The 14,546-nt window shown below is 40.4% G+C and overlaps 1 protein-coding gene across 4 annotated transcripts in view; it reads left to right on the forward strand.

The window, feature by feature from the left end:
- Positions 1-14,546, forward strand: part of LOC124721942 (oxysterol-binding protein-related protein 11-like) — a 191,102-nt gene that overhangs the window by 148,601 nt on the left and 27,955 nt on the right. For all 4 annotated transcript variants that reach the window (XM_047247099.1, XM_047247100.1, XM_047247098.1 and 1 more), the window contains one exon: positions 12,534-12,650. In XM_047247099.1, the coding sequence (XP_047103055.1) occupies positions 12,534-12,650 (117 nt within the window). The remainder of the gene's footprint in view (positions 1-12,533; positions 12,651-14,546) is intronic.

Consider the following 14,546-nt stretch of genomic DNA (forward strand, 5'->3'; position numbering starts at 1 on the left):
ACAGTGTCATGCTTAATGCCTTTATGCTGTATTGCACACACAGATCTGTCAAACAATTTTGTGATAGTAGAAAAATTTACTCTTTAGGGTTCTGTAGCTGTAAAAATGAAACCTGTGTAAAATCATTTTGTTGCCCATTTGTGTGAGTCTGTCTGTTCATCCATCAGACTGTTATGACCACTTCTTCTCAGGAACGTGTAGCGGTATCAAGTTAAAATTTCCCTTGGTGGTGTAAATAACTTGTGCTTCTAAGTCAGTGCGCTCAATACATATGGCCATATGTGTCACATATTTTTATACTCTCAAACTCTGTCATCAAAACCTATAGATGAAATACCTATATACGTGTCGGGTTAGTAGTCTAGTGGTAAAGCACGTATATGAAAACTAAGGGGTTGCAGGATTGAACCTCTGTTGGAGAACGGATTTTCAGTCTCTCAAATAAGTCACCAGAAACAACACATGCTTTGGATTCCATGCTAAACTGTAGGTCCCCTTTCCCCAACTGGATAACTGGAGTAGGTATGGAACATAAAATTTGCTGAAGTGGTGCTCAATAGAAAGACTTGGACTGGACCACTGAGCCACACAAATTATTATTATTATTATTATTATTATTATTATTATTACTTATCATCATCATCAGCAGCAGCAGCAGCAGCATCTATATGCCGAATTAAGTTCGTATGGAACTCTCAGGGCACAAGTCCTACTTGCACTTGTCCGGTTTTTCTAAATGTTCAGTTTATTACAAAATTTTCACCTGGATCATATGAAATGGCCAGTGAGCTACATGAAAGTGCTTGGGGATGGAAGGTACAGGCCTTAAAATAAACATAATTTGCACAATAACAATTTTATTAATATAAACAAGCCTTGCACTCATAAGTAACAAAATACAAAAGACTGCCCAAAGCTCTACAGTACAATTATAAATGCCAGCACATGCTCAATTAGCTTCCTATTACCATCAACCGAATATGGGCAGGACTCAAACCCAGCACCAGTTCGTAGTAATGACACACCACTCTACAGGATATGGTCAAATGGTGCAGTCACTGGTACTTTTACAAGATATAAATAGCGTACATTTAACAAAAACACAATAAACAGTTCATAAAAATGGATAATTTCAAAGTCCCCCAAATTACACATTGCATTGCCCACACTGAGAAATATATTTGAAACAACCTTTCATTATGCTAATAAATAATCATAAACACCACAAATATGAACAAGTTAAAACAATAGTGCTTTTATCTGACACCGATAGCTATTAACTCTTCGATAATAAACCACGAACGAGTCCTGGTAAACTCAGTACAGGCATAATACAGCTAGGTTGAAATATGCAAGAAACAGTGCTGATGATGGAAGCCTTCTCAAATAAAATTAAGCCAAGGTGCAGCATCAACTTGCATGAGTTACAATATTAACAAAATATCAATCTTAAAACTGGATGCACTCACTGAGCAAGATCAGCACTCAAATCCATTCTCCCCACGTACCCTGGTTCTGAAATTAATAAATAATCAATTTAAACATAAGGCAGACAAGTCTTAAACAAACTAGACTTGACTTTGTTGCATACAGCAACAGGTGATGTTCTGAAATGCACTTGCCAGTTTTAGTGTTTTTTGGTTGAACAGGGGCTGTCCCAAGAGGTAACTGGTACACAAATCTTCCTTTGGTCACACTCTGGCCTGACAATTTCTCCACCTGAAGTACAGTTACCCACTTCACTTTCTGTCTGCACAGCCTTGCGCTGATCTGAAGTTGTCTGCTCAAAAGGGCCTTGGCACTCTAGTTGACAGCTGGACTCTTCCTTGTAGACCCAGAGGTAGAGACCCCTCAATGCGAGCTAGGTATGCCTCTCAAAGGCTCAGAAGTGACTGCGTACTTCATGTCAGCACTGGGCATGAAGCCATTGCTGTGTAACAGTCGAACAGTGCAACCACATATACTGTCGATAAGAGCAACATGGCTCACCATCTTCCAAAGTTCCGACACCAACATTTGCAGTGTGTCTTCCCATGGAGTCTGTTTCATCAAATCATACCACACATTTTTATTTTCAATCTGTTGTCTGATTTGTTGTAATGTTTTTTCATAACTTCAGGTGACAGTCCTTTCTTAATGTGGAAGAATCAGGGAGATATTTGCCTGTGTATTTTTCTAAAAATTCGTAAAATTTTGGATGGTTCAGTTCATTTAAGGGACTGTCAGCAGAAAGGAAAGCTGTACAAAGTGCTTCACAGAGTTATGTATAAAATAGTGTTTTCTCATTCTCAGTTCATTATACTCCACATTTGTGTGTGGGATTTTTTTCCTCACATGTTGCTGAATGTTAAATGACTTCTTCGCAGTTACTCTTACATCACACAGTTTACAATACAGTATTTTACCATCAATCGAAAATACCTTTTCACCGCATTGAGGCATTAACTGTTGTAATTTTACATGAATGCTTTGCTTCACTTAAGATATTTTTGTGAACGATACTGCACATACTTCTGACTTCAATGACTCAACACTTGTCTGCAATCCAGGGTCCAGAATGGCTTAAGCAACTATCTGCTCATAGAATACTAATAGGCTTCACAAACTCATTGTTGCATGAGGGTGAATTCCACATTATGAATTCAGGTGAAATAGGGCGAGAAGGAAGATGTTTGCTATTTTCCAGGAAACAAAATGAGATGCACACTTACGAGAAATGTAACATGGAAGAAAGAAATTGCAGGGGAAAAGTTCTTTATTTCTTGAAAGAGTGAAAATATAATTAATATGACCATTTACTTACTAAAATAGGCTCTGTCAGAGAGAAATAGTCACATCTGCGTATATATGATTTAACAAATTACAGTAATTCATTCAGATTTTCATAACAAATATTTATATTTATTGAAGGAAAATGTCAGTCTTACCAAAAAATATATGCCCTATCATATAAATCCTAGCCCTACTATTGAGCGACGTAGATAGGTGTTTGTTGTGCGGAAATCGAACTATTCACAGTTAAAATTTGAAAATAATTAAGCAGAATCTAGGTAATTGATTTTGTAACTTTCAATTCTTATAGGAAGACGAGAATCCATTATCACTTATCTCTCAGATGACAGACACCCAGGCAATTCATGAAAACAGCGAGTTGCTTCAGGTGAGCTTGTCTCCTCTCATTCCCTTCCTGTATATACTCTTCAGAACACACACGTATTTAATTTATTCCATTGTTGAGCTATCTTAGTGTCTTAATTTCTTTTTAATACAAGTTGACTTAACTATTCTCATTATCGTAGTAGTTGTGCATACATCACACTTTCACGGCTTTTGCTGGAAATTTATTTCTAATGATTTTAAGTATTATGTTTCTTATTCTTTGCTGTCTCGTAATCTATCGAAAGATTGGAAGAACAATTTGGTAGTTACCAACAAGTCTTCACGATATTTGATTCATACCATAGAGCCTGGGAAACACAGTTTCTTTTTCTAGTTTTGAATGCAGCATAGAGTCAGACTCTCTCACGTATGCATACTTACATGACTGGGAAAGTTGTAGGACACAGTACTTAATTAGAAACAGACAATGTAAAAAGAAGTTGTTGCCACCTAGTGATTTTGTATTGACTGAGCATGCAGTAACAAGTTATCACTTAAAAGTTACTGGCTAGTTAAGCAACTCATTGCACAGTGTCATTACACATATGATGGATAAAGACTTCAAACACACTCACACTTCCCTGATGTTTTGAAAATTTCAGTGAATCTTTTATTCCATTGATAATCTGGGTATAATCATTAGGGACTGAGTGTATGGTAATAAAATTAGAGTAGAGTGATGAGTAGTGTGCCAAGGAGAGATTGTGTATTCTGTTTAGCAGTGGGTTGTATATTCTTCCTGGTTTTGATATATGGTATAATCCAGACTGCTATTGTCTGACATGTGGTTGACATTCACAGAGTGGCTCACAACATAGGTTTAGTCTTTGATTCACTTTTTTAATCAGCACCTGTTATTGATTCACAGCTTTTTCTGTCAGCTTGAATTAGTATTGCCATCATGCACACAATTACAATTTTAATAGTGTAATGACTTTTGCAGATTATTGCACAGAGCTGTGGATGGGTTCATGCTCATTACAGGTAATTTATGTATGTTGGTAGAACTTGTGTATTACATTGTGGTAGAATCACTGAATTCCACTTGCACAGCTTCAATAATTTGTAGGAATGAATTACATACAGAAGAACCATCAACTAACATGAAATGCTAAAGTAGTTAAACAGAAGGTAGGAAGCCTCTATTTAAAGTGTGACAATTTGTAAAACTTCTAACAGGGCTAGTGATGTTTGATATGATGTAGTATAGTATACTGTTGTTGTTGACTTCAGTCCAAAGACTGGTTTGATGCAGTTCTCCACGCTATTCTATCCTAAGCAAGCCCCCTCATGTCTGAATAACTACTGCAAAGTAGATCTATTTGAACCTGCTTCTTGTTGTCATCTATTGGCTTCCCTCAATAATTTTATCCCCCCACTCCCCCTCCCCCTCCCTTCCCAATACTAAACTCATGATCCCTTTATGTCTCAGAATGTGTCCTATCAACCGATCCCTTCTTGTAACAAAGTTGTGTCACAAATTTCTTTTCTCCTCAATTCTAGTGAGTATCTTCGTATTACGTATGTGATCTACCAATCTAATTTTCAGCATTGTTTTGTAACACCACATTGCAAAAGCTTCTATTCTTTTCCTGTCTGAACTGTTTATTGTCCACATTTCACTTTCATACAAGGCTACACTCAAAATACTTTCAGAAAAGACTTCCAAACACTTAATCTTGTTTTAGATTTTATTAGATTCCTCTTTCTCAAAAATGCTTTTCCTCGTCAGCCATTGTCAGTTATTTTGCTACCCAAATAGCAAAACTTGTCTATTACTTTTAATGTCTCATTTATTAATATAATTCCTTCAAAATCTCCTTATTTGACTACATTCCATTACCCTTGATTTACTTTTATTGATGATCATCTTACAATCTCTTTACAGTACACTATCCATTCCATTTAGTTGCTCTTCCAATTCAACAACAAATCTCCAAGTCTTTGTTTCTTCTCCCTGAGAAGTAATTCTGTCCCCAAATTAGTCCTTGGTTTCCTTACTTGCTTGCTCAATGTACAGATTGAATAACATTGGGGTTAGGTTACAACCCTGTCTTACTTCCTTCCCAACTACTGCCTCCATTTTGTGCCCCTTGATACACCTGGTTTCTGTACAAGTTGTGAATAATCTTGTTGTGAATAACCTTTCACTCCCTGTATGTAATTTTAAAAAAAAGACTGTGTAATATAAGTGAGTGAGCTCACCCCTTGCTATTATAATTGGTTAATTTACTGTCATATTCATTGAAATCTATAGAGATAATTTGTATTTCATAATTGAGTCACACAGAAAAGAAATGTTGTTGGATATCTGTCGAAATTTATGTGAAAGTCCCTGCATCTTTCTTAATTTCAAATGTTCAGTAAATGAAGATATCGCTTGCATGTTGAATGTCTTTGCCATACCAGTCTATAATGTGGAATGTGCAAAGAGGAGGAGGGAGGGGGAAGGGGGTGTGAGAGAGAGAGAGAGAGAGAGAGAGAGAGAGAGAGAGAGAGATACTGTTTATGTATTGAGACATGATTAACCTAGCATTCTTCCTTTGGCATGGTCAGTGGGTGTCATTTCTATTTCTAATACTTACCAGCAGTCAGTGATATTTTTCTCTTAGATATAAGACACACAAACAACAGTTTTCAAATGCTAAAGTAGACAAAAGATTTAGAGAAGAGGTCATAATGAGTAGAGTGAGCTTACACTGTTACCTTATTCATCTGTAAGCTCTCAGCGACATGTCAAATTCTATAACCTTCTTGAAATTGTGTATGTTCGGGCTATCTTGTTATGGAGGAAGAAAAGACTGAACTTCGGCTTCTGTAATATCTTTGAGCTTTTTAGAAGGTACTCAGTTCATAACAGGCTTACTGTTTATAGCCTGTGGCATCGATACTTCTGTTGCAGTTAAAAAAGTGTAACATGACACGCTAATTGTGGAGTGTTACCCAAGACCTAAATCTCCACCAAGATTACAGCAAGAAAAATTATCTATACACCATGTGTAGTGAGTTGGACCACATAATGAGAGCACCGTCTGAAGTTAGCCACCTTCTTCATGCATAGGCTAACAACAACAGGGAGCAAATTGCTGTGAGTACTGCCTGGACTGACCCGGACTCTTCATACCTGTTACACAACAATCTATGCAGTCACTGTGATGTCACACAATGAGTGTGTACACCAGGCTGGACAGATGTTCATGCTATTGAACTCAGATTCCCCGAAATTGAGTGGAAAGGTAATGCCATATTTCTGCTTGATATGTCAAAAACTGCCCAGCTTCACTTGCAGTTTCTCACGTATACTGAAACTTGAGTATCTGTTCCTCTGGCTTAATCTCTGTTGGTTATGCACTGTAAGAAATATGTGACAGCTGAGGACTACTGTCATAGGAGAATAAATCTGTTCTTAATTCAAAAAGGGAGACACACGCAAATACCCCTTGATGCGCCTCATGTCCTCTCTTAAGTGTGTTCCTTAAGAGTTCCATAGCTGATTGTTCCTGGTGAAGAGAATACTGTGTAAGCATACAGTGCAATACACATAACTGAAGTTAAGCATTACATTGACGTTTGAGAGAAAGTTTCATAGTTTGTGTGCCTTCCATGTTTAGATGCCTCTTGTCTCATAATAATTGTTTTGATCGTTGTTCAGTAAGTAATGGAACACATTTTTTTCCTCAAAGAAGGTAATTTTATTCATAAGTTAAATATGCTCTGTTGCTCCCCAATCTTTTGGCTATTAAATTATTTTTTTTCCCAACATAATCTCCATTCATTTTTATGCCCTTACACCTTGTTGATCTGAAAACCTGTATGTAGTGATCATGCCATTCTACTGGTGTGCATCTCACCCAAGTTCTTGCTGCTTCACTAAATTTCTCATTATTGCAGTTGTACTTCCTGCAGAGTCAGTCCTTCAGTAGGCCAAAGAAGGTGATATTTACTGGCTGTAGGGCTAACTAGGAAGAAAAATCCACCAAAGTTTTGTGATCTCATCTTGGACATGCAGAATTGGGTGTGGTCTTATGTTATTGTGGAGAAGGAGAATTTTGTTCACATTTTTGTGTGCACAAACATGCTGTAATGGTTTTTTCGTTTCCCAAAGTATTTCTCAATAGACTTCCAAAGTCAGTCATTTGACTGTGAGGGAAGATATCGAACAGATTATTGCCTTTCGTTGTCCCAGAAGACTGAATCCATGACTTTACAGCTGATGGTACTGTTTTCAATTTCTTCTTTGATGGAGATATTGTGTGCTGCCACTCTGTGGATTGCATTTGCCCCCAGGCTCGAAGTGGTGAATCCTTGTTTCCTCATCTATGAAAATGTTTGACAAGAAGTCATCACCACCAGCCTCATAACAAGCAAGCAGTTTGGCACAGGTGTTCCTTCTGCTCTTCAGTTAGGTTCTGAGGAACTCAGTAGTCACAAATTTTCATAATGCTAGACACAAACAATAGTGTGGCCACAAAGCCCAAAAGTTTGTCCATCCGTATTCAAGCAAACAACAAACATAGGAACAGTACAATAAGCAGTAGAACACAATCTGAGGACAGGAGCCTACTGTGCTGTCCTTATACAGAGGATAACCCTGTGGTGGCTGGCCCACGCAGCCGCCATTGGCAGAGCATCTGAGTATAGGGCACTGGCCTCCTGGTGCCACAGCGTATATTGAGATATGATGAACACAGTTATAACGCCCCTCTCACTATTGGGAAAAAGGACACTTGTCTGATGTTAATGTTGCCCCAACAGATTACAAATCAATGTCCTCTGCGGTGGGTGCCACAGGTGATGACAATGGTATTGGAAGGAGATTCCAAGCTGGAACTGCTGAGTAGGGGCTCAGCAGGAGCAGCTGTGGACACGTGTGGTGACTACCCCCTCTCCCCTCCCCTTCCCCCTGCTCCCCTCCCCTTCCCCCTGCCCCCTTCCCCTTCCCCCCATACACACACAGTCCACAAAGTATCAAAAAGGAGGAATGACAATGAGGGTGCTGGTAGCATCTCAACATTTGGGTGGTGAAACTGTATCAATGATGAAGGCCCTGGCGACTTGGGCAGGAGGCGCTGGTCATGAAGTACCCCACGGCTCCAGCCCAGGCAGCAATGGAACACCAGGTGGTAGCAGAGCATCATGGGATGGGCTGGCAATGTGCATCGAAATAATGGACCCTGGAGGGGAGGCAGGAGGCAGCAACATCCGCAGCAGGGGGGGGGGGGGGGGGGGGGGGCTGTCCAACACTCACAGCAGGGACTCCCAGTGGAAGCCTGGACAGGTGCTGGGGGAGGAAGTGAAGGCAGCGGTGGACGTGCAGCTGTCGCTATGGCATGAGGATGTAGCTGATCACGGTGGCATGCCACCAGCCCATCACTGATGTGCACCATGCAGAGGTGGCAGCCACAGAAGCTGTGGACCACAACCATACTCCACTTCAGTTGGCGACTGAACCCTCCAACACAGACCGCAGCCCAAGGATCAAACTGTGACGAGGGTCATGCTGACAGATGGTGGGGCAGCGTGAGCACATGCAGAAGGGTGCGTAGCTGGCAACTATGGAGCATCTCACCCAGACTCCAATCCCCCACTGCTGTAAACCTGTAGGAACTCAATGTACCGTCCATGGAAGAGTCTGTGACTTACTTCTTCATTTGAACCTTGAATGTGCAAATGAGCTTTTCTGCCTCACTGTTAGATTGGGGATGGAACAGAGGAGCAGTCACTTGGCGAATGACTTGAAAGGCATGGAAATCGTGGAAGGTCTGAGACATAAACTGTTATCTATCACAAGTGTATAATGCAGTCCTTCTACAAGAAACATTTTTGAGGTGGCCTGAACCATAGCTGCAGCTGACGTTGGAGGACAGCAGGTAAGGTACAGAAATTTCGAGAAAGCATCGACAACCAGCAACCAGTAAGAATGTAGAATGGAACAACAACCAGTCAGAATGTAGGAAGGGACCTGTGAAATCAATATGAACATATTTCCATGGATGCTGTGATTCAGGCTGTGGACAAAGTGTCACCGCCAGCACTGGCTGTTGTACAGCACACTGAGAGCAGGCTGTAAAAAGATGCACAATGCCACCATCGATGCCAGGATAGAAGAGATATCGACAGGCCAATGACTTGGTGTGAAAGACCACCACCCAAAGTTCCAGATGTAGGAGCTGAAGCACATCCCACTGTAGGGTGGTCAGGATCACAATGCGGGCGACAGTCCATCTGTAGCTGAGAGACCACCACCATCAAACACCAAAAGGTGGTGACGGAGGGTAAAATAGTGTCATAAAGGATCAGAAGCCCTGCCCAGAGGCTTGTCCGGCCAACCATGCTGGTTGAGTTGAACAACTTGGCACAAAATGAGATCGGCAGCAACAGCAGATGTGACCTTGGAGCCAATAATACAAAACACTTTGACTGTACATCATCTAAGTGAGAACAAAGGAGCTCATCCTGATCAGAACTAGGACCTGGCCTCATTGGAAGCTGGGACAGTACATTGGCATTGGCACGCTGCACAGTGGGCCAATAATGTGTTTCATAGTTGTAACGAGACTGAAAGAAGAAGCAACACTGGAGATGGTGTGCTACTTTGTCAGGCAATGAAGCAGATGAACAGAACAATGAAACTGAGGGCTAATGAGGTGGAACTTAGACCCATACAAGAACACATGAAAAACATTTTGAGGGTGTAGATGACAGGAAGCACTTCCTTTTCATCTTGGGAGGAGCACTGCTGGGTCGAGTTCAGCATTTTTTTATGCATAAGCTATCGGACATTCAGAACCATTCTCATATTCTTGTGGAAGAATGGCCCCAAGGTCATACTGAGAGGTGTCTATAGCCAAGTCCAGATGGTGGCCAGGATGGAAGGTAGCCAAACAAGGAGCAGAATGTGATTTAGATTTCAAAAATGTAAAAGCGCATTCACAGGCCAGTGTCGTAAGTTGCAGAAATGCTCTTCTGTGGATGCACCCATCACGATGTCAAGACGGTTGATGCACCCAGAAACGGACATTGTCAGTTGTTTTGGAAAACACTGAAAATCACATGGGCACTTGCCAAATGGGAGGTGCCAATATTGGTACAACCCAAAGGTCATTTTAATCACAGAGAGCCTTTTCAAATCCTCATCCTATGGAACCTGTAAATAGGTTACAGATAGATTTACTTTTATTCCAATTGATCTGCAGTGAGGAGGCTCTTCAGGATGTAGAACATGTCAGAAAAACAATAATACATGACAAATATTTACAACTAAAACAAATAAGCTGATGTACCTTCCATAGGTCCCAAGTGGAATGATTTTTTTTATTTTAATGAACACTACATGAAAGTATCATTTTACAACACTGATTTACTAAGATGGCATTAATGCACTGAATTTAAAATTGAGAAAAAAGTTTTTATTTATTTATAAGGTAACAAACATATAATAGAACTATTACAATACTTATTTACAATGAACACATTACTGCACTGAAACAGTGCAGAAGTTACACACACACACACACACACACACACACACACACACACACACACACACACAAGTCTGTACATTGTTCTTGAACCTTTAAGTACTGAAAACATCTCACACCAACAGCTTCAGTTGAGAGAATTCACACTTGTGAAACACATGAACGGACTGCCTGAACTATGCTGAAGAGACAGCTACCAATCTGAAACTTTGTTAATAAATGTGCATAGACTGAGAAACTTGCCCTGTCGTAGGAATGGACACCACTGCCTTCAGAGTACAGCAACACAAGAAGCATGAAGCACTGCCCTAACAAATGAACTCTCACATATGCAAAAATCCATTTGGTTGAAAAGCCACACAAATAAAATTGAAAAGGAACCCTGCTACAGCAAACAAACTAAGACATGTTAAAACACTAAAAAGGACATCCTTGAAGTGTCTGTTTGAAGTGTAGCATGGGACGTGGTTCAGGGCGAGGGCAGCACTACACCTTGGTGGGCCGCATGGTGACAGCGGTGTCCGTAGTGGAGACTTCAGGCAGCTGTCGATTGATGTAACTGGCTCTCTGTGGGCAGAGTGCCAACTTAGGTGCATGTCTGTGGAAGGAGACATGCGTGGTATCACATGAGTGTGTGACCATGTGGATGAACCATGTGACCAACAAGTCAATATAAATTTTAAAACTTAATAAACCACAGAATAATGTAGATAGAGAGGTAAAAATTGACACACATGCTTGGAATGACATGGGGTTTTATTAGAACAAAAAAAAAAAAAAAAAAAAAAAAAGTTCACAAAATGTCCGACAGATGGCACTGGACAGCAAAACGTCAGTGACTGCGCATGACAATCATGTATAAAAGGAGCTGTAATGACAGAGAGAATCAGATGTGCCAGCAGTCGCAGCATGTTGATGTTGCCTGAAAAGGCACTTTTAGTGAAGCTGTATTATCAGAATGGGGAATGTGCTAGTTCAGCGTTACGATCCAATCGCCGTAGGAAGGGGATTTGAAAGGGTAAAGGTCCATTGACAAATGCAGCTGTGGCAAGAATGATTTTGAAGTTCAAAGCCATGGGTTGTTTAGACGATAGGCCCCATAGTGGCCGACCGAGCACAAAGCGTAATACTGCTGAGACAGTTCAGGAAGAAATGGAGACTGTAGTGGGTTCGTCTATGCATGGGGAAGTCAGTGTTTGTGCAGTCGCACATCACACCGGCATTCCATACACTACTGTTTGGTTCGCACTGAGGCGTACCCTCTGATGCTATCTGTACAAAATCCATCGGCATCATGAACTGTTACCTGGCGATTTAGTGAAGCGGAGGGCATTTGTGGCGTGGGCATTTCAAAAGATGGCGGAAGATGGCGATTGGTTGAGTAACGTGTTGTGGACCGACGGAGCTCATTTCATGCTCCGAGGGTCTGTCAACACCCACAACTGCAGAATTTGGGCTACTGAAAATCCTAGACCTGTCGTGCAAACTCCATTGCACAATGAGAAAGTCACGGTATGGGTTGGATTTACCACATCTACCATTATCGGGCCTTTTTTCTTCGAGGAAATGCGTCATTCTGGTTTTGTAACTGCTACCGTGATGGGTGAGAGGTACGCCAATATGTTACAGGATCGCATCATCCCCAGCCTGGCTGATAAACACGTGCTGGAACGTACGATGTTCATGCAGGATGGTGGCATATCCGACTATTGGGGCATCAGAAATCTATACAACCATCTGTAGACTATGCTGACATTATTTATACATTGTTTGACAAATTCTCCACTAAGGGCAGATCATTCAGTCTCTTGGGTTTATAGATTGTCATTACCTGATGATGTATTTGAATGAATTTATTTTAAATTTATAATTCCTAAATGTTTTCTGTTTCAGCCTTTTTATGGTGGAAAAGTAAATGCTGTAACATCAGATGTAAAGAATGAAACTGGAACTATCATATGCAAGATACAGGGAGAATGGAACAGCCATTTTGAATTTACTTATCCTAATGTAAGTAATTGATATAATGTATGAATTAGCATCATGTCAGAATTAAGCTTCCATCTGAACATTTAGCTACTTCATTTGAATAATATAAATTTTAATTAATAATAATTACCAGTAAAGACTATATTCAGTAACATTATATTTTGTGGTAAACTGGAAAATGAACTGGAAAACAATCCTAGCCCATGGACTGTGAATGAATGCTTTAGTCATATTTGCATGTTGATCACTTTCCTTTGCATTAGTGTTTTAATTCTCTGGTATTTTCTTACCACCTTAACAGTAAGTTCTACCCTGTAAGAAACACTCTATAAACACTTTTTAAATATGTAAGAATAAAGGGAAAGAAACTTGCCTTATAGTAGAGACATTGAATTGTCTAAAGATATATAAATGAGGCTGAGAAATTCGCTAGCTTTTTGAGGAAACTTTTTTCAAGTGGGAGTACACACGTGTGCACACATCCTACTGAAATCACTGTACTGGGAAGGGTATCTGAAGGCTGGGAGGGAGGCAGCAGGTGCATGGGATAGGAATGGGGAATGAGGGGTAGCAAGTTTACAGGATAAGAATGGGGGAGGGATAGGCAGCAGATGCAGGGGATAAAAGGGGGAGGGGGGGAGGAACAGCTGGTGCACAAGATAGAAATGCAACACAGGCGCCAGTGAGCTCATGGTGATGATATGGATGAATGGATTGGGAGGAGGAGACAGAGAAGATGAAAGTGCAGACTGTGGGGAAGAGGATGTGGGTGCAAGATGAGTGAAGTTAGGGTCCTGAGGCAGAGTGGAGGTGGGTATGAGGTGGAAGTTAGTGGAGATGAGGCCAGAAGGATTACAGAAATGAAGGATGTGTTGTGAGTATAATTCCCATCTACCTAGTTCAGGAAAACTGGTGTTGAGGGGGAAGATCCAGATGGAACGGGTTGTTAAGTAGCCATTGAAATCGTGCATGTTGTGCTCGGCAGCATGTTCGTCCACTGGGTGGTCAACTGAGCTCTTGTCCAGAGTTTGGCAGTTGTCATTCATTCAGGTGGATGATTGGTTGGTGGTCATGCCCACATAAAATGTTGTGTAGGACTAGCAGCAGAGTTGGTATATGAGATGGCTGCTGTCAGAGATGTCCCTGCCTCTGACAGGATTGGATAAGCTTGTCACAGGACCAGAGTAGGATGTGTTGGTGGGTGAAGTATGAGAGCTGATGTGGCATAGGGATGGACCAGGGTATTGTGTAAAGGATATGGTGTAGTTGTTCCAATCTGAGAAGATAATCGATGATTTGCTGATTAGAGGTAATGGTAGAGAAAATGCAGAACCTTGAGGTTGTACTCTGAGATGGTACTTTGTGTAACTGTAGTGTGTAGGTCTATAAAATTCCTAGAGCTAGACCATCATATTAATTTTACCTTTCAATGTAACACATAGCTTTAAAATGTTATTAAAGAAATGGTTTTCTCTCCTATTCCTTGTATTTATTTTGTGATTGTTCTTCCAGATAGTAATATCATTGACTCAAATTATCAAATACTTGTAAGAAACTGCTGTGCTATTTACCAGTGCAAGTGTGTTCAACAGTCTACTTAATCAAATAATTTCTCAATAATTGCAGCTAAAATGGAAAGCCACATGTTATATTCCATTAGTTGCAGCATATGCTTTCTTGATTAGTATTGGTTGAAAAAAGTGTCTCCAGAAATGTTTGTGTTTATACTAATAATAATAGTAGTATTAATAGTAACAACAATAATAATAATAATAATAATAATAATACAACAGATAAATGCAGACTTTGCAAACAACAAATAGAAACAGTAGATCACATCACAAGCGGATACAATACTAGCAAATACAGAATACCCCAGAAGACATGACAATGTAGCAAAAATAATACATCAACAGC

This window comes from Schistocerca piceifrons, chromosome X, assembly GCF_021461385.2.
Source record: "Schistocerca piceifrons isolate TAMUIC-IGC-003096 chromosome X, iqSchPice1.1, whole genome shotgun sequence".
Lineage (NCBI taxonomy): Eukaryota > Metazoa > Arthropoda > Insecta > Orthoptera > Acrididae > Schistocerca > Schistocerca piceifrons.